Source organism: Scylla paramamosain, chromosome 1 (assembly GCF_035594125.1).
Source record: "Scylla paramamosain isolate STU-SP2022 chromosome 1, ASM3559412v1, whole genome shotgun sequence".
In the NCBI taxonomy this organism is placed as follows: Eukaryota; Metazoa; Arthropoda; class Malacostraca; order Decapoda; family Portunidae; genus Scylla; species Scylla paramamosain.
In genome coordinates, this window is record NC_087151.1 from 35,897,693 (window position 1) to 35,919,670 (window position 21,978).

Sequence of the window (21,978 nt, forward strand, 5' to 3'; positions counted from 1 at the left end):
TTCTTCCAAGACATGGGACAGGTATAAATATTTACAGAGTGACTGCACTTTAAATTATATTTACAAGCTATAAAGTACAAATATTTATGGTGACTATTGACTGATTGATTGAAATGGGCAAACAAATAACAAGGAAAGATTTTTTTGTCAATTTCACAATGAATTGATTATGTCTTACGTAAAGGGTTGTTGTTGAGTTGCGTCGATCACACCTGACTTTTTATCTTAATAGTTACGAAATCTTCTAGCAAGGTCACAAGGAAGTTCGAGCTTCCTTGGCAGTAACCTTGGGAGTAGCCTTCCTACAGTAGATTCAAGACGTGCCTGGCACTAGGCGACGGGCTACAGTTCTGGGAGCGGGACGGCCCAAGCGCGGATGCGTCGACTGGCTGTGTTGGGCAAGGGAGGTATGGATTTAGTGTGCAATGGTTGTTGTATTTTTTTTTTTTTTTTTACCAAACAGTATTGCCAAATTGCTCTTGATACGAAGTTCATGACATGTGACACAATGCTTGGCGCATAGTGGGTGAGTGGCTCGAGGTGTGTACATTATACTATTATAAAGTGATGATGACCACCTGCTTCTGACCGATTGGAATGAGGCAACCGGGGGTTTGAGCATCGATGATATACTTGTTTTAGACCCGAGAAGTCCCAACCTGCTGTTATTTAGGTATGTAAACCATTTGTGAAAGGAGAGGCATCACTGCACGAAAGTGCAGTACTGTCTGTTCCACCAGTTTCGTATTTCTCGAAGTCGTCTCCGTCGTAATTCAAAAGGTTTGTTGTGTCAACCCACCCACAAAAATGTAAACATTGGGCAAAGGCAATTCTGGCATTGCAATGCCTTCATATATAATTGTAGAGGAATTAAAACTACAAATGAAAATTTGGTGCTTCTTTCTGTTTTAAATGTCTATAACGTGTATGGACGAGGAATTATACGAAAACGCTAATAAGCTTCCAAAGCACCATAATACCCAAGGCTAAGGAATGTGTCTTTATCTTGCTTACCTTTAGGGATATGATAACGTAAGAGGCAAAGAAGTCAGTGTTATAAAGGTGCCTCTTTTTGCAGTCCCATTACACCTGTGCAAGTTAAATATATATATATATATATATATATATATATATATATATATATATATATATATATATATATATATATATATATATATATATATATATATATATATATATATATATATAATTATTTACACTCATTTTGGTTTCCCCCAGGTGACTATTCCTATTAAAAAAAAAAAAAAAAAAAAGCTCTGTGGAGTTCTTTGCTTGGGTATGGCCAACATCAGGCTGTGTCCTTTAGTATCTGATTAGTTGACTTATGTTGCAAGAAGTAGCAAGTTTTTATCTTTACTTACATCAGTTATGAAGAGTAGTATCTTGTAGGCCTGGATCATGTCACCACATAACCTCCTTTCCTCCAAAGTAGTGAGGTGAAGACAAGCCAGCTTTCCTTGTCAGAAAATCCTAATTCTGAAACCAGTTTAATGGGTGTCTTTTGCACTCAACAAGGCCCTCAATATACCAAAGTTTAGTGTTAGCAATGGATGTCTGACTCTTAAGATAGCATGAACTGTTGGATAAACTGATCATCCTTCCTCTCCAATAAGTCTGGTGTATCAAGTAATTACTATATTGATAGTAATAATAACAATAATAATAATAATAATAATAATAATAATAATAATGATAGTGATAATTATAATAATACAGTAATAAAAAAGATAAAAATATTGGTAATTATCATAATGATCATACAAAGGGAACAAGTGAGAGGATTTGATAACATCTAGGAACTTAATGGTTGAGTTTGACTTTGGAGTCACTCAGTTTGGATTGTTGGTGAGGCCTTTGGAATAGCACTCTTCCACACACAACCACAGAGAGAAGACAAAAAGAGGGTCAAAACTTAGGGTTCCACTCCACCCACACTATGTACATTATTCCACTCATCACTGGAGGCCTTCTGTTTTTCACTCTTATTTCTTCATACTCTCCGTGCATAGTACACCTCCTCTTGGCATGAAATCCATGCTGTATTCTGTATTCTGTCATTCCTTTCTTTCATCTCATTCCATTTTTTTACTCCTCTATCCTGTATCACTATCTCTAATGTCTTTGCTCTTTCATGTTCATATTTCTTGCATTCAAAGGACAAGGCTGTAGACACTTGGCGAAATTATAATTACTCCGAGGAAGGTCTGAAGCACTGTATCAGGAGGTGCTGCAAACTTATCATTGAACCCAACTGTGACCTCACTTAATGTTTCCTGTTGTGTCTCACAACACAAGGGGGCAGTCACAGCCTGCCCTCTAAAGACAACTCTCTTCCTTCACATAGACCTACATGCACCTAATTATACACACACCCTTCACTCAAAATTCTAAAATAATATGGCAACTCCTACACCAGCCTCAGAGTCTTCATCTGGGGAGGGGACCATTAATGTCCCCAGGTCGGACTGCTTTTCTGATATTGACCCTAAATGTCTTGACACTGCCCCCTCAATTTTTTTCTTCATTAACTTCTGCAACATTCGCAGCCTTATACCTAATTATTGATATCTAGAACACCACCTCTCCTCTACTAAATCCTTCATACTTTATCTATCTGCATTTTTAGTCCAAAGCTGGATGTGGTGTCTATGTGCGCAACAACTTAACTTGCTCTCGTCCCATGGTATTGAATCTTACGAGTTTTCCACTGTCTGGCTACGACTATAGAGTCATTCTCAAACTAAAGTCATCTGTGCTGTATATCTCTCACTAAACTCCTGTGACTATAAGAAATTCTTTGACTACATAGCTTCCAAAGTGGAGCACATTCTGACTCTCTTCCCTTTTGCAGACATCTACATTCTTAGAGACTTCAGTGTTCACCACCAGCTTTAGTTTTCCTCTCCTTTCACTGACCATCCTGGTGAACTAGCCTTTAACTTTGCTATCCTCCACAACCTAGAGCAACTGGTGCAACACCCTGCTCATACTCCTGACTGTCTTAGAAGTATGCCCAATATTCTTGACCTTTTCCTAACTTCTAATCTTTCTGCTTTTGCTGTCATCCTATCTTCTTTGTTGGGCTCCTCCAATCACAAGTTCATATCTATATCTTGTCATATTGCTCCAATCCCTTCTCAGGATTCCCCTAAGCAGAGGTGCCTCTGGCATTTTGCTTCTTTTAATTGGGAGGACTTGAGGAAATATTATGCTGTTTTTCCTTGGAATGACTACTGCTTTCATGTCAGAGACCCATCTCTGTGTGCTGAGCTCATAACAGAGGTAATAGTGTCTGTCATAGAGGCATTTATTCCTCACTCTTTTTCTTCACCTAAACCTTCCAAACCTTGGTTTAAAACAGCCTGTTCTCATGCTATACATGATAGAGAGGTGGCCCTCAGAAGGTACTTGACCCTTCCATCACCTGAATCTCATGCACTTTATATTTTTGCCTGGAATCATGCCAAATCTGTTCTGAAACTAGCCAAATACTCCTTCATTAATAGAAAGTGTCAAAATCTTTCAAGATTTAACTCCCCTTGTGAATTCTGGCACCTAGCCAAAAACATCTCCAAAAAAATTCTACCTTGGATGATTCAGGGCTTGTTCCTGTGACTACCTCATGATACCTATTAAAATCCCTTGGAGTTATGTTTTCCATACCCTTGCTGGCCTAAACCCTCAGAAGGCTTATGGACCTGATGGAGTCCATCCTGTTGTTCTCCAAAACTTCACCTCCATGCTTGCACCTTGCCTAGGCAAACTCTTTCAACTCTGTCTGTCAACATCTACCTTTCCTTCTTGCTGGAAGTTTGTCTACATTCAGTCTGTTCCTAAAAAGGGTGATCATCCTAATCCCTCAAACTACTGTCCTATTGCTTTAATTTCTTGCCTATCTAAAGTTTCTTTAATCTATTTTCAACAGGAAGATTCTTAAACATGCATTGCTTCACAAACTTATATCTGGTTGTCATTGTGGGTTCCATCAAGGCCACTCTACTGGTGATCTTATGGCTTCCCTTGTTGAGTCTTGGTCATCTTTTTTTAGAGTTTTTGGTGAAACTTTTGCTGTTGCCTGAGACATATCAAAAGCTTTTGATAGAGTCTGGCAGAAAGCTTTGATTTCCAAACTACCCTCCTATGGCTTTGATCCTTCTCTCTGTAACTTCATCTCAAGTTTCTTTTCTGACTGTTTTATTGCTGCTGTGGTAGACAGTCATTGTTCTTCTCCTAAATCTATTAACAGTGGTGTTCCTGAGGATTCTGTCGTGTAACTCACTCTTTTCCTATTATTCATCAGTGATATTCTAAACCAAACTTATCGTTCTATCCATTTCTATGCTGATGATACCACCTTGCACTTTTCCACATCTTTTCTTAGATGTCCAACCCTTCAAGAAGTAAACAGTTCACACAGGGAAGCCACAGAATGCCTGACTTCTAATCTCTTGAAAATTTCTGATTGGGGCAGAGTAAACTTTGTATTGTTCAATGCTTCAAAAACTCATTTCCTCCATATATCAACTCAACACAGCCTTCCAGACAACTATCCCCTCTTCTTCAATGACACTCAGCTGTCTCCTTCTTCTACATTGAACATCCTTGGTCTGTCCTTTACTTATAACCTAAGCTGGAAACTTCACATCTCATTTCTAGCTTAAACAGCTTTTATGAAGTTGGGTGTTCTGAGTCATCTCTGCTAGTTTTTCTCACTCTCCCCATCTGCTAACTGTACAGGGCCCTTATCTGCCTATGTATGAAGTATGCTTCACATGAATGGGGGTTCCACTCATATCATTATTTTAGACAGGGTGGAATAAAAAGCTTTTTTTCTGATCAACTCCTCTGCTTTAACTGATTGTCTTCAGCCTCTCTCTCATCACTGCAATGTTGCATCTCTTGCTATCTTCTACCATTGTTTTCATGCCAACTACTCTTCTGATCTTGCTAACTGCATGCCTCCCCTCCTCTTACAGCCTTGCTGCACAAGACTTTCTACTTTTACTGCTATTCTGTCCACCTCTCTAAATGCAAGAGTTAACCAGTATTCTAAATCATTCATCCCTTTTCTGGTAAACTCCGGAACTCCCTGCCTGCTTCTGTATTTTTACCTTCCTATGACTTGAATTGTTTCAAGAGAGAGGTTTCAAGGCACTTGCCCTGTAATTTTTTACTACTGTTTTCAACTGCTCGGGGACTGGCACCTCAGTGGGTTTTTTTTATTTTATTGTAGTTTTGTTGCTGTGGCCAGTGCCCCTCCTACATTAAAAAAAAAAAAAAAAGTGTTATTGAGTGCTCCACTGCTTCACCTCACACATCGCACACATCTTGCTCCTACCATCATCCATCTTTATATCATACTTTTCACTTCAAGAGACTTTATTCTAGTGTTGAATAGTAAATCATCTCCATAGCTTCCATCATAAAAACCTTCATACTGATCTGATCCTTTACCCTTGGCCATTGTAGTGTTGACTTTTGACTCATTCCTTTCATCGAGTTGTCATTTACTTTCTTTTTCATTCACCTATTTATTTTTCTTATATACATCTATGCTTCTATATCTCATTGCACATCTCACCAGCATTCTGAATCCTTCTGCCCTCCTTTCTTTATTCATTGAGTCTTTCATTCATTTTCTGTATATGTTCCACCCAAACACCTTTTTTGCCCATTCATTCTCATCTATTCTCAGAAACCTAACTGTATTTCACAACTGCCTTGGCTGTCCTCTTCTTTAATGTGCTCCAGCCCAAATCTCCTCTAATGGCTTCCACTGTTACATATCTGTTCACACCTACAGCATTCCTACCTACCTTGTTTTGCGTGACTTCTATCGAATTCACTCTTGTCCATACAGTCACCTCCAATCCATGTATGATCCTGGGGATGGCCACAATCTTTCATGATCTTCACACCATTTTATGTATTAGTCCTGCATCTTGCCAAGTTATGTAGTCTTTCCAGCCAGTGGTTAGCCCTGAATATCCTCTCATGTTTAATTCCTTGCATCCCTTCTTATCTGGCCACATCCCCAAATACTAATAGGTACTGTTTTGTTCTTGCTATCTTGTTTCCACCTAACGTCTACATCCTGTGATGGTCCAAGTCATCTCCAGTCTCATGGTCACTCATACTAAATTTGGCTCTCATATTCTCATACAGACCACTGATTTGACCAACAATTTCATCACTCATGTCTATTCTCTCCAAAATTTAACACAGCATTCTTCCATCTACTCTATCAAACACCTCAATATCGAGGAAAGTAGAGTAATAGTATTTAATGCAAACTGCTATAGAATGATTGATAACTGTATTAGCATGCTCTATCATAAGCATTAGGTATATATATATATATATATATATATATATATATATATATATATATATATATATATATATATATATATATATATATATATATATATATATATATATATATATATATATATATATATATATATATATATATATATATATATATATATATATATATATATATATATATATATATATATATATATATATATATATATATATTACACAGTGGAACCTCAATTACCGAATGCCTCCCTTTTCGAACAAATCAGTTTTTTAACAAAATTTTGAACTCATTATTGCTTCGGTTGCAGTACCATAATTCACTTCTGGAACATAGTTACTTGATTTCAGATATTAAAAGACATGACAAAAGCTGCCATTTATTACTAATTTATAGTTTCTATTAATATTTACTTCGTTTTTATATACTTGGAGGAGAGACAGTGTAAGACAGTAATTCAGTCTTTGAAATAAGGTAAATGTGATCCCATTGAAAAGCCTTGATGCAAACAGACAGTTTTCAGCACTCAGGAGTTATCCTGAGCCACCTCCGGCTCTCTCGATGACCCAAACACCATTGCTACTGCACAAATGCATTTTTCCAAGCTTTTCCCAGCAGCAAGATGTCTAAGTGTTTGATCACCTTTATTTTGGTGGTGAGTTGCTCCTTTCTGTATCCCTCTGTAAGGTTTCCCTCACTAGATCAGTGATAAAGACAATACCTGCATAGTCAATATCTTCTGATGAGTTCTGTGTCACTAAGTTCATTCAGTACATCCTTTCTGGATTAATAATTTGTGAGCTGGAGATGTTGTGAAACAGCCATCTTGGCTGTGGAAGCACCTGTCAAGCTGCTAAGACAGGGTAGACTGGTGTCTGGGAACGCATTAATCCATTTTACATTGAATCCTATGGGGAAAATAGTTTCAATTTTTGAACATTTCAGATTTTGAACAGCATTCAGGCACAAATTAAGTTATAGAACTGAGATTTCACTTACTATATATATATATATATATATATATATATATATATATATATATATATATATATATATATATATATATATATATATATATATATATATATTAGGTGGCACAAACTCAAAAGAGTACTAATTATTTTCTTAATTTGTTATTAGTTAGGTTTCTTTAAATCCAATTATTTATTTATCTAAATTTTGTAGAAATTTGCACTATTTTCTATTTTCCATTTTCTATTTTCTTTCAGAGCTGACACCAGAAACTCAGGATGTGCACATGGTTGTGATAGTCATAAGTTTTGTGATCTGCAAGTAGTACTTAAAGTAGCTGCTGGCAGCCACTGGAAAAAATTCTGTGCTTCTATTGGAACTGATATTACATTTGCTTGATTTTGAGAAACTGCAAAGTATACATTTTTGAACTTCTGGGAACAAGTATTTACAGGAATACTTTTCTTCTGCATTGCTTATTCTTTTTCTTAAGTGTCTTGCTGCACTCTTGAAATGTTGGCAGACACTAGTATTCCTATTAGTGGGAGGCTTGGTCCCCTTGTTGGAGCTGTGGACCAGGGAACCTCCTCTACACGTTTCTTGGTAAGGTAATATTTCTATATGTCAGATGATTTACTCTATCATCATTGCTTATAATTTATGTATTTTATTTTACTACACAAATGAAATGTAATGTGCTGGTCCCATCTATATGTGCTTTCTAATTACCAAGCTATTTTGTCATTGTTTTATCTTCAACTTGAAAGGTAGGCTTCATTTTTGTGGGGGTCAGTGTTTGTCTTTTGATAACAGCTTGCTGAGCCACATGTACAACTCTTCTTTCAAGTTCCTTACTTCTAGCTCTTCCCTCAATACCTGATCCATGTCTTCCTTTGCTTACCTTCTACCACTCTGTCTTCCACTCTTGAATGGTTTGCATGCATCACTCATTCTTCTTCTTTCCATATGATCAAATTAAAACTTGCAGTGGATTGGCATACAGCTATAATATATTTCATACTTCTGCAACCCTATTCTGATTGCTTATATTTGCTCAACCACTGCTACTTGTTATAAACTCAGAAATTTACCATATATATATATATATATATATATATATATATATATATATATATATATATATATATATATATATATATATATATATATATATATATATATAGCTGTTGGATAATGTTTGTTCTGGAAGCTTGAAAAATAGCATTGTCATGTGTAAGGGAAAGCTACCTTAGTGCAAGTATAATGTTTAGTGCATGGCTATTTTTCCAACCATCCATGTGATGTATTCTGTACTAATTTTTCTGATATTGGTTATATTTTGTATATAAATGTAATATGAATATGTACTGTAGCCAACATTGTCTGTGCTTAAATGACATAGACATATGATTCAGATAATAGAGTTCAGCTGTATATAAGAGGCAGTGAGACTGGATTTATTTTCTTTATGTTCTGCTGTAGTGTTCTGGTCATGATTTTTTGTTTTTTCCTATATTATATTTTCATTACTTTAAAAAAAAAAAAAAATACAAGATAGATATTGAACAGAATTATCCGTATTGAGGGCTTGAAATGTTCCAATATTGTCATGTGTCGTTTTGGTGCAACTGATATTGGCAGGAATACTTGCCCTGTTTGATGGTGTACTGCAGGACTTTAGCATCACATACCTTTTTATGCCCAGGAAGCTTATGTATTTGACTTGAACAAAGCAATAGTTGAGTAACAAGACTAAGGAAACAATCTTCAGCTTGGCTGAATAACCAGTGATGTACTGAAATGTGTACATTAACTGTGTAGTTGTTGGTCTGTTTTTTTTTAGTTTGCAAGTAGTATTACATTTTCTCATTTGATGTAAAATATATTTGTATTTGTGTTGGAAAATAAGTGTTTGTGTTGACAGGTGTTTTCTGCCACCACTGGAGAAGTGCTGACCTACCACCAAGTAGAGGTTGCTCAACATTATCCTAAAGAAGGCTGGGTGGAGCAAGACTGCAATGAACTTTTGAAATCTGTTCACACTTGCATCCTGAAAGCAGTGGAAAACCTTAAGTATGAAAATAATATTCACTTGTTTATATGCATGTACTTTTAAAAATGTTGTGGTTGATGTTCCTTGTATGTCTGACTGTAATTGAGTGCTTAAGAATAGCTAGTGAAATATTTGAAGCTCTGTTCAGTTATTTTATAACAGCAAAGTAAGAATGCCTTGAAATAATTTTCATTAGAATCATATGTTTCTCACTTACCTTAGATTATCATCAACCATAAAATTTTGATTCTGTGTTTGTATAGGTCAGCCTTTGTCACCTAATGAGCTATCTGTTTAGTCCTTTACTTTCAAGGTCTTTCCTCAGAATCCTGTGTCTCTTATGTGTCCTCAAACACTTTTTCTTCCACCCCAAAATATTTCATACATTTTATCTTGTAATTCTTAGTCTTGCACCACATGACTAAGCCAAGTCATCACCAGAGTAATATTTTAACTTTCAATTCATAACTCTTTCCACACATGTTGGGCACATTCTTTACACTGTGATCTTTCTGGGAGAGGATCTATATTGAGATGTTTCAAAAGTGGGACTATTTTTTTGGCACATTCATATATAAGTACTGTAAGGCACGCGACAACACATGGTTGTTATACTGTACAGCTGCAATAACTCACTGAAATTTAGATAAATATTTAATTGGAATAATGAACCAAAACTTGCATAATGAACTTGCCACTATTGCAAGCACTGGAATTTTAATAAAAATTTAATCGGAATAACAAACTAAAACTCACAAGACTAACACACCAGTTGTGCAAGTGGCTGCTCACATATCTGCCACCTGACCTTTCCTCACTTTTTTTCTTTTCCTCTCATTTCTTTCATCTTGTCTCAAACCTCCCTCCCTGTTACCTCCCCTCCTCTTTATCTGTTAGAGATAGGGATAAGGGAGTGAAAACTTCTCTCTCTCTCTCTCTCTCTCTCTCTCTCTCTCTCTCTCTCTCTCTCTCTCTCTCTCTCTCTCTCTCTCTCTCTCTCTCTCTCTCTCTCTCTCTCTCTCTCTCTCTCTCTCTCTCTCTCTCTCTCTCTCTCTCTCTCTCTCTATCCATTCATTTTATGTCATTTTTGCTTCATTCTTTTTCACTTTTGTATACATAATTCCATTTTCATTCTCAATCAGTCTCATTCTATTTAGCAATCCTTAGGATTGTTCTTACTTCCACACACACACACACACACACACACACACACACAGAGAGAGAGAGAGAGAGAGAGAGAGAGAGAGCTCCAACTTAAGCAGGATTTACTGCATGCATACGCATGACACTGACAATAGGTAAATGTGATTGATACTTGTTAAAGCAGTGCAAGACTCTGGGTGATAATGTGCGAAACTCAGTATGGTAAGAATTTAGGGATAGTGCAAAACTCGGGAGGGTACTTTACTGTATGTGTTTGTTGTGTTTTCTCAAATTTAGTACTGCAAATGTGCTTTTTTTTTTTTTTCTTTTTTTTATGGAATTTTTATATTACTTTCTGGTTCCCTTGAATCAATTTTTTCCCATAGGTTCTTCAGTCACCATAATGCACATTTGCCATAACGAACACTACATTGGAATAAATCATGTTTGTTGTCGTGTACCCTACTGTAATTCTCTTCTGTGACTGCACAAAGTTGAAGCAAGCTGTGTGTGTGTGTGTGTGTGTGTGTCTATATATATACTCGTATATATATATATATATATATATATATATATATATATATATATATATATATATATATATATATATATATATATATATATATATATATATATATATATATATATATATATACACACACAAGTTTTTGGCTAAACCCAGATGGAACAAAAATAGAGCAAACGTTCACTCAACTTAACTTTTTTATTTTTCAACATTATTGCCTTTGATCTTTATGAACTTCTCCAGTCTCATCTTAAACTGCAAAAAATCTGTCCCTAAAGAATGGTGAGTTGAACCCCTCCAAAATTTCAATGATCTCCTTGGTCCCCTCGTCATCAGCGAAAGAGACACCCTACAGATGTTTCTTGATGTGTAGAAAAAGATGAGTCAGTGGATGCCAGATTGGAGGAATAAGGGGTATGGGGCAACAATTCAAAGCTGCAGGACACCACTTTGTTCTTGTGCACAGGAGCCATTGTCCTGCAAGAGAAGAACACCTCAGGTCACTTTCCCTTGGTGTTCCTCAAGTAGAGCCACCCAAAGCTTCCACAATAGATTAGCATTGTATTGTCTGTTAATGGTGTAACGATGATCCAAGAAGTCCATGAGGAGGATTCTCTCAGGGCAGGGTCCCCTGTACACTGCCACTGTGACCTTCCAAGATAATTTCATGACCTTGAATTTTTTGTGGCATTGGAGAGGAGGGATGCTTCCATTGCTTAGATTCGGCTTTGGTTTCTGGATCGAAGTAAGGAACCCATGTTTCTTCCTAGGTTATGATTCAGGCCATGAATCACATTGGATCTACTCTCATAAGGGTCAACACCTCTGTCGAAATCATTATCCAGTTCCTCATCTGCTCAGGTGTCAGTATTCTTGGGGCCCATTGGGCTGACACATTGGAAAAGTTGAGGTGATTGTGCAAGATGGTAACAGGAGGTCCATTACTTATTCCCACTTAGGAAGCAATGTATCGCACTGAGATTCAGCGATTAACCATTACCATGCTCTCCACCATGACCACAGTTTGCTTAGTGACTGCAGTTGATGGACCACCACTTCATGGGTCATCCTCACACGAATCTCAGCCCTGCCTGAAGAAAGCAGCCCAATGTTTGGCAGTGGGATAAGATAGGGCTTTGTTTCCTAGTGTTGCCCTTAATTTGTTTATTTGTGTTGTCCTTGTTATTTGTGGGTGGAGTACAATTATCAGAAAAAACATTACACAGATACCTTTTTATACATTTTTCTAAATGGTAACTGGGATAAAATATGGTGAATTTTTTGTCAGTTTCATTGGCGCTGACTGTAGATGCACCCAGTAAAAGATATCCTGTAACCTGGAATGATAAACTATTGAGTATATCAGGCGCGCGGTGCAACAACGACGTAACCGTGAAATTTGAGATTTCGTGTTTTTGCCTGCTCCGTGTGGTAGAAGGGTGTAAAAGTCTCGTGGTGATGTCGGCCAAGTCATATTCGACCATCTAAGCACCTGTACTAAGGCTCAAAGTCGAGCGTAGTGCGGAGAAATAACGTGCCGGTAATGAGTAAGTTTTATTTTTTACGCTCGGAAAAAAATTAATAAAAAATTTATTTATGTACCAATCTTCATGAAACTTTCACCTAATACTATGTGTAATAGGCTCTAACACATTATTAACAAATGAAAACAATATCGGGAAAAAAAATTATTACCTACGGTATACGCGTTAATTAACGCGTAAGTCATCCACCCAAAATCGTCACCTATCACTTCGAAACCTACATCCCCAAACAGAACTACCCAAGACCTTTCAAATGATGTATAATACTTACTTATTTAAGGGTATCCTATTGTGCGCAATCAGTGTTTAACTTTGAGCGCGTTTTTCTCGAAACTTCCATTTCTCGGTTACGTCGTTGTTGCACCGCGCGCCTGATATGAGAGATTGGGATGAGAGGATCAGTAGCTACACACATCAGTTTAAACTGTTTGGTAGATATTTAGAGGTGATTGATACTGTTTTCTTATCATCTAACAGATCTCTTGAAATTGATCCAGGAGACATCAAGGCTGTTGGAATCACCAATCAGCGGGAAACAACAGTTGTGTGGGACAGAACTACTGGACTGCCCCTATGCAATGCTATTGGTGAGTAGTTTAAATACTTCAGTGCTCTTTGCTATAAAGTAATTTCCATGGCTTTGGCAATGGGTTAATTACTATTAGGATACCCTATCTTCTATCATCCGTCCCATTTACCAACACTTGGGACCAACACTAAGTTGAGTTGATATGTTTTCTTTGGTGGAAGGAGTTCAGGCACTTGGTCCAAGGTTACAGCAAACAGTAACCTCAATGTGAATGTCAACCTTTTGATCCAATAATGATAGGTAACTTAGAAAAGGATGACTTGAGTACTGTTTGGTCTGAAGATTAGTGCTAGAATTAACGTAAAAGCTCAAAAGTCAGTAGTGACCCTGCCACTGGTGTAAAGAGCAGAGACATGGCTCATGAAGAAGGTACAGGAACAGAAGGTGTATGCTGTAGAGATAAGGATGTTAAGGTTGGTGTTGACATTGATAAGGATGGATAGTGAAAAATCATTCAAAGAAACAAAGTAACAGTGATTGAAGATACAGAAGAGAAGTTACTGATATGCTGCCTCCATTTGCCACTGCCTCATGTTTGGTTCTTTTCTTCCATCCTGAGGCTTGCGTTTCTTACCATTCCTTTCTCAAGTACTCGTAGAGCCTTTGCTGCTTTATTACATAGCATGATGAAGGCACATTCTGAAAGGAAGCTGCTGAATGTTGAGGAATGGCCACTACATTGACATTTGTTATAGTTTAGTAGGTGGGATGTCATTCAGTACATTTGTAGCAACCATTAAGTGCTTTGAATTTAGCTAGCTAAATAAAGAAGTGAGCTATGAATGAATGTGTGTGCATCTGCATGATTCCCACTCCACAGCCAAACCCATAGCCTGCCTGAAGCACCGCACTCTTGTATGTGTTGCAGCACTTCATGATTGTTAAGTCTAGTCACTCCAGTTGTGAGCATTTCTTGTACATATGTGGCAATGATTAAATATTTTGAATTAAATAAGCAACAAAGTCTGGTAAATTAAAGCTGCATTTTGTGAACTTCCCATGCTTGTAATGATCTAAAGTTTATTAAATGCAAGGCTTGTTCTTAAATTTTAAAAAATTTAGGATGTCTGTTATTTGCTATATTAGGATTCATTATATTGAGGTTTTACTGTTATAGTATCCAATCAGTAATGATGTGTGGATCAGAGAATTGGACATGGAATAAGACACAGCAGTCAGGATTGTGTGCTGTGGAAATTATTTATCATAGAGGGCCATGCAGTGTTACAAGGTGGGAGGATGAGAGCAGTGAAATAGTATGGGAGATGTGGTATAAAAACCTGTGCAAGTGAAGTGTTGTGGTGAAATGGGTGGAAAGAAATACATAGAGATGCTATTTCCACATTGTAAGGATAAAGTTTGTAAAGAAAGTGTGTGTGATTAAAACTAAGGGTCTTAGTTGAGGAATGTCACTCTGAAGTTGGAAAGATAGTGTAAAGGAGTATATATGTTGAAGAGGTGCTAGTAGAGGCAGAACACTTGAACAAACAAGAAAAGTGGTTTGATACAAATAGGTAGAGGCAATTCTGCTGTGGCCACCTCCATAGGGAGCAAGGTATTGGACAAATTATTGAATAAGGTAGCAAAGAAAAATGGCATATGTCCCCAGATGGAAGACATAAGTTGAAAAATTAAAGCTCCCATTACAGGGAGTTTTCAGTTGTGTAGAGGAGCATCCAACTATAGATAGAAATTATGAGGAATAAAATAGACTTCTAGACTCAGATATCCTAAGTTTTGCACACACACTCACAGTATGCAACTAGACAAGGGACCCATCAATACACAGATTCTGTGGATGATAAAAGTTCAGGCTATTGAGAAAAAAGAAAAAGTATTGTAGAGAATAAGAAAGGGATTGAGGACATCAACTTAATCACTTCACTAAGTTATGTCATTGTATGTGAGCTTAATATGAATATTGTCACATTTTTAGACACGTCATGTACCATTAATATATTCCAAAAATAGACTAATTTGTATTGATAATATTTGGTTTATAGCTTCTGGTGGACTTTCTTTTGCCAGAAGATGTTGTTCCAGCTTTTCAGTAGAGGTGGGTTAAAAGAGGAATAAAGAGCCTGTGCTATGAATACAGCTTACTGTATTCTGTTTTACTTATTAAAAAAAAAGTTCCATTGGACAGAGGGCATTGACTCATTTTGTAAAACTTCATGTCACATACGTATATAATTTAGCCTTTTAAAATTTTTGTTCAATCCAGGATTTTCTGCTGAACATTGTCATTTTTCATTTAATGACTTGAATATTTGTTGAAAGTTCAGATTTTATGCACAATATCACTCAGCTTTTATGACTGAAAGTGAACACATTCCTGTATACTGGATTTAAAAATGTTTCTTTCAGTGTGGTTGGATGCACGAACTGCCAGCACAGCAGAGGCAATCCTCAAGGAAACACCGGGGCAGAACAAGGACTATCTTAAAGACCTCTGTGGCTTACCCATCAGCACCTACTTCTCTGCTGTCAAGCTGCGTTGGCTTCTTGACAATCTGCCCGAAGTACAGGAGGCAGCAGCACAGGGCAACCTTCTCTTTGGCACTGTAGACTCCTGGCTATTATGGGTAAGTGGAGATAGGGATTGGTATTTATGCTGCTGCTGAGCTGATAGGTGATAAGGTACATTATTATCTATTTATTTGCTTATTTAATTATTTGTTTATTCGTTCATTCATTAGATATTATTTTTTTTATTAAAAAAAATTATGTGTGGATGTTGCCCAATATATAGAATTCAAACATAATGATAACCACTTAAGCAAGATTTCATTGCTTGCCAAATTGAGCTCTTTCCCTGTAAATTTGCCATAGGAATTTCCATGTCTTTTAATGGGATAAAATCAGTATACAGTGTTTGAGAACAATTATAGGTGTGAGATAGTTTGATAGAGTAAAGAACAGCAGGGTTAGGGATATGTAGTTATTGGGGTAACCTACTGGAAAGATCAGATCATTAAGTGCTGCAGTGTTGTCAGGAATTTTATCCCAGTGAGTAAAACGGGCAAATTTACAATTAATATCATAAATAGTATTAAACTCTTAAACTGCAGAAACCTCAATTCTCATTTTTCTTTTTTCTTTTTTTTTCCATTGCAGGAAAATATAGGCATTATATAAAAATAAATATGAATGGAATTACACATTAAAAATATTTTGTCATTGAGAAGGAAAACTAAAATATAAAGTACTATGTCAGATTCAAGGGGTATAAAATTAATTAGAGCAAAGAATAAATTCTCAGGTTCTGGTGTGCTGTGTGAATTACTGGTAGGGAGAGGTCTGGGTGGGGAGGGGAGAGCTGATGCTCAAGGCAGGATGTTCCAAGCAGATGAGTGTGTAAGAACCTCTAAAAACATTATTTCTCTCTCTCTCTCTCTCTCTCTCTCTCTCTCTCTCTCTCTCTCTCTCTCTCTCTCTCTCTCTCTCTCTCTCTCTCTCTCTCTCTCTCTCTCTCTCTCTCTCTCTCTCTCTCTCTCTCTCTCTGCATTGAGTATGTGTGTGTGTGTTTGTGTGTTGGAGAGAGAGAGAGAGAGAGAGAGAGAGAAACTAGTGCTTAAGCATTGAGGAGAGTGAAAGGCATGTGTGGGATATGAATTCATGCAGTGTGGTGTATTTGGGGACTATGCACTAGTGAGATCTGGAGCCATGAGCATTGTGAAGTGGTAGGAATGAAGTATAGAAGGATCTTGGTACAGATATTTAAATGTAGGAAAATATATTTGATAAAAAAGGGGCATATGAAATAATGTGTATGAATGAATATGGATATGTATTTATTTAGAGTGACAGTATTGTAATTATTGGCTTTATGTTTAAGTGTTTGGTTGTAAGGCTGGCAAAGCAGCTACCGATTAATTATTGGGAAAAAAGACTAGCAGTAAGATGTCCATTTTATTTATTTTAAAATTGTTAGTACTATTTGCAAGGTGGAAGTGATGGAGAAGGTGGAGTGAAATCAGTTTTTAGTGTTTAGCTGACAAAATGGGACTCTGTGCCCTATATAATCCTGTACATCAGTGGCCTGATAACTTGAGAGGTAGGAGAAAAGAGGTAGTTGTTATAGAAGAGTAAGAGATAGATAATGAATAATGTAGGGCTATGTTTTCATTGTGAATGGGTTCAAAGATACAGTTGTTATTCATTTGTTTGGAAGATGAGAAAGTGGATGATTTAGGCCTGAGTGGTCATGGTGCATCTAAATACAAAATAAAAGAGGAAAGTTGTGTGTGGAAAAGTATAGTTAATGAAACAGAGTGGACTAGATTCAATTAAAGGTATGTATATAGGAAGAAGTAAGGGAAGCTCCTCATTTCTTTAGGACATTTTATCCATTCATGCAATCACAGGTTTCATGCTACGGGAATTTGTATCAGCAAGGATTTATAGTATCCAGAAACAGAAAACAATGTGGTCATGGGACAGAGGTGTTTGGACTCTGTAATAAAATGTGTAATCAAACCATCACTCAAAGATTATGCAGAATTAGTTGATGACCTGTTATAATCCAGTGAACTGAATGAGACAAGGAAGGCCAACAGAAGGCTAACAGATCAGATACCTGCAGTTATGTGTGTTGCTCCTCAGAATTTGACTGGTGGCCTGGATGGTGGGCTACATGTGACAGATGTGACCAATGCTTCACGCACTATGCTGATGAACATTTCCACTTTGCAGTGGGATGCCAATTTGTGCAAGTAAGTCAGATTTAATTTATATTTATTTATTTATTTTTTTTACTAGTGCCTTTGTTTGTATTTACTTAGTTGTATTTACATACATACAAGAAAGGAGCTATACTCTTGCTATCTTATCTCCATGTCTACTCCATGTCCAACTTATTCTTAAAATTGTGCATGTTTCTTATACAGGCCATTTCTCTTCCAGTCTGTTCCATGCTTTTATGCTTCTGCTTGGGAAGCTATACTTCTTGACATCTCCCTTGCAAATGGTTATCTTCATTCTCTTACTGTGTTTTCTAGTTTCTCTCTCATTCCGGATACACAAATCTTCTCTTTCCAACTTCTCCACTCCATTAATTATCCTGTACACTGCTAAAAGATCTCTCACTCTTCTCTCTTCCAGTGTTGGAAGCTTAGTTTTATTTAGTCTTTCCTCATAATGCAGAGCCCTAAGTTCTGGCATCATCTTTGTTGTTACTTTTTGTATTCTTTCCAACTTTTTTTTATGTGTTTCTTCTTAAGTGGTGACCAGACTCTTGCAGCATATTCCAGCCTTGGTCATATCATTGTGACTTACTTTCATCATTTTCTCGTCCACATACATGAATCCCAACCATATGTTTCTCACTTGGTTAAGAACTGCTCCCATTATTTTGTTTATAAGCTTCTCTGGTGACATATTTTCCACTAGATCTTTTCCTTTTCTCTCTTTATAGTTTAATTTCCCATCTTTTAATCATTTGTATATCTTCTGCCACTCATGCCAAATTCCAATTTATTACACTTACTAAGGTTAAACTTCACTTGCCATCTTCTACTCGATTCCCATATTTAATCCAAATCTCTCTGTAGTGCCTTACAATCACTCCCATTCCTCACACCTTTTAGAAGTTTCACACCATCTGCAAGCAGATTCACATAGCTTGTTACTCCATCCACCATGTCATATATATATATATATATATATATATATATATATATATATATATATATATATATATATATATATATATATATATATATATATATATATATATATATATATATATATATATATATAATATATATATATATATATATATATATATATATATATATATATATATATATATATATATATATATATATATATATATATATATATATATATATATATATATATATATATATATATATATATATATATATATATATATATATATATATATATATATATATATATATATATATATATATATATATATATATATATATATATATATATAAACATACTGGAACCAAAACTTACCCTTGTGGGACTGCTTATCATGGGCACCAGTTTGATGTTTTCTCCATGATTACTGTCCTCATTTCTCTACTTGTCAGGAAGTCTTCCAGCCACTTCAGTAGTTCAACATTCATTCCTCCCACATTCTTTAATGTTCATATCAGTCTCCTGTATAGTACTTTGTCTAAAGCCTTCTTCAAAGGGTAACAGCATAAGCAGAAGGATTAGAGATTAAGAAAAGGTCTAGAATGTTGGTTGTATCTCCAAGACAGTCAGGAATATGAGTAGGGTGTTGCACCAGTTGCTCTAGGTCATGAAGGGTAGCCAGATGGCGGAAAACTTAGAAGATTAAAAAACTTGGGCATGAGAGCAGGTTAAGTCATTGCGCACATAAACGTAACATCCAGCTTTGGAGTGAAAATGAGGATAGAGAAAGTAGGAGGGAAGAGAAAAAGGGCCACTATCAGTTGCCTCAGACATGTGTTTCAGTGAAGTTTCCAGTTTAGATTATAAGTAAAGGACAGACTGTTCATTGTAGAAGAGGGGGACAGTTAAGTGTCATTGAAGAAGAGGTGATAGTTGTCAGAAAGGTTGAGTTGAGTTGATAGATGGAGGAATTAAATTTTTGAGGCATTGAACATTGCTAAGTTTGCTCTGCCCCAATCAGCAATTTTAGAGAGATCAGAAGTCTGTAGTATTGGTATATCCATTCAGAGGGAGCTGTAAGTATGTATTAGTATCTAGTGAGAGGATGCCATGAATGTCAGTGCTAGGAACTTTATATTGTAGAAGAAAAAGAAAGACAATGGTTGTCAAAAGATGGTAGATACAATTTGACAGTAAAAACGATGGTACAATTTATGCATTTCTTTCCCATAGATTCTTCAAGATTCCAATGTCAATTTTGCCAGAAATCAGGAGCAGTTCAGAGATTTATGGCTACATCACCAAAGGCCCATTGCTGGGGATACCCATTTCAGGGGTGAGTTGATTTTATATTATTCATCATTCTTTTTAACTTTGACAAACAAGAAAAGAAATTAGTGTAGTGCTTTGTTGTGTTACACCCAAGACTAGCTCACAAGGAAATAATTCAGTTAGGAGATATACATTCAAAAGATGCAGTCACATATTTGCTTTCCATTTCACTCTAATGCTGTACTAGGTCACAGACTGTGGCTCACTAATTTTGCCACTTTTAAGGGCTTATGTACCTATTAACACATTTACTTTGCCAATTCTCTAATCTGTTGATTGGCTTACTTATTCTTGTTTGGCTTAAAATGTATAGGAAATTAATTGTACTCCTACTAGATGCCACATTTATTTATTCAAAAAGTATATACAATATGTGCTGAAACCCTTACTTATTTATAAGACACTGGATTGGCCTGCAGAAATACAAATAATATGGTATGTATATCAAACATAAGGATTTTGATTGGAATACAAAGTCAATTTACTTGATGATTTTAAAATAAAATAGAAGTATGTTTTTTTCAGTCAGTGGGCACAAATATTGGCTTAGTGACAAGGTTGCAATGTTCCTGTGTGCTAAAGTAGTATAATTACTGGAGCAGACCAAGTGAACATTTATCAGATAATTTAAAGTGCTAAATGTACATGATCTTGTTTTGCATTTTGCTACATTTTTTATTATCTTTCCTCCAGCATGATATGGCCAACAATTCTTCTAAAATGTCTTTTAGTGGATATACAATTCCATGACCACTATACTACTATGACATTGGTTTGCCTTAACAAAATGGAAGGGAGGAATGTGACTTTATTCAAATATTGAAGAGGTGTTAAAGTAAAGTCAGTAAATTCTCTCTCTCTCTCTCTCTCTCTCTCTCTCTCTCTCTCTCTCTCTCTCTCTCTCTCTCTCTCTCTCTCTCTCTCTCTCTCTCTCTCTCTCTCTCTCTCTCTCTCATCTTCAAAATGATTTTGCAAGATTTATTTAGTTGAGTGTTGTTTTCTGTTTACATTGGTGTGGTGCTTGCAGGTGTTGGGTGATCAGCAGGCAGCACTGGTGGGACAAATGTGCCTTTCCCGTGGCCAGGCCAAGAACACTTATGGCACTGGATGTTTCTTGCTCTACAATACTGGTACACAGGTAGGAGGTTGTTCTTTGGATTTCTTGGCATTCTGTCTTTGTGAAATGAATGTTCCAAATCTTATAATAATTGAAGTCATTCCTTTGAGTTTGTACTGGCATATGTAAGCCATCTTTGTAGCTTGGAGGAGTTTTGTAATAGGTTTTATTATTGCTTATTTTGATTTGCAATGAGTATTTAGACTCCCTGTGTGTAAATTTGCCTCAGGAAGATCTACAAAAGCTGGGATGTTATGAAAATAAATAAAAATTCAGATGATCTTGCTCATATATGGAGCTAGTCAAGAACAAAGACACCATCATAATCAGAAGGGGAGCTTTGTGAGGAAGCCTCTTTTATGAGTTGGCCAGTCCATGCACTCCTTAGTAACACACTTCCCTGGTAGCCTGTCTTTGAAGTGGGGACTGCTTTTATTAATGGTTTTCTTTCTGATGCTAAATCAGTTAGGAACAATTTGTGTCATCATTCATAAATCTTATATGTATTTTTAAGTTTTCCCCTCAGAAATTATGCCTTTCAACAGAGAACATCCTTCCTTTTAAGATTTATTGTGCAAAAGAAAATTAATCCTTGTAGGCCTATGATGGACAACCAATAATTTAGTTTTCACATTTGCCAGAATAAGAAGTGATTGATGCAAAAGTTGAGAGAAGTATGTTTGAGTGGTTTAACTGACTGCAAGCCTTCTCTTTAATTTTTTTTCCCACAAGGAAACAAAGTA

General features: G+C 36.3%; 1 protein-coding gene across 8 annotated transcripts in view; it reads left to right on the forward strand.

The window, feature by feature from the left end:
- Positions 1 to 253: 253 nt before the first annotated feature.
- The window catches only part of LOC135104801 (glycerol kinase-like), a 39,650-nt gene continuing 17,925 nt past the window's right edge, over positions 254 to 21,978 (forward strand). For 4 of the 8 annotated variants that reach the window (XM_064012404.1, XM_064012468.1, XM_064012451.1 and 1 more), the window contains exons 1-8: positions 254 to 407; positions 7,576 to 7,921; positions 9,243 to 9,391; positions 13,062 to 13,171; positions 15,541 to 15,758; positions 17,779 to 17,888; positions 20,020 to 20,122; positions 21,146 to 21,256. In XM_064012404.1, coding sequence (XP_063868474.1) covers positions 7,832 to 7,921; positions 9,243 to 9,391; positions 13,062 to 13,171; positions 15,541 to 15,758; positions 17,779 to 17,888; positions 20,020 to 20,122; positions 21,146 to 21,256 — 891 coding nt within the window. In that variant the 5' untranslated portion in view covers positions 254 to 407; positions 7,576 to 7,831. The other 4 variants (XM_064012425.1, XM_064012432.1, XM_064012414.1 and 1 more) reach the window with 4 other exon arrangements.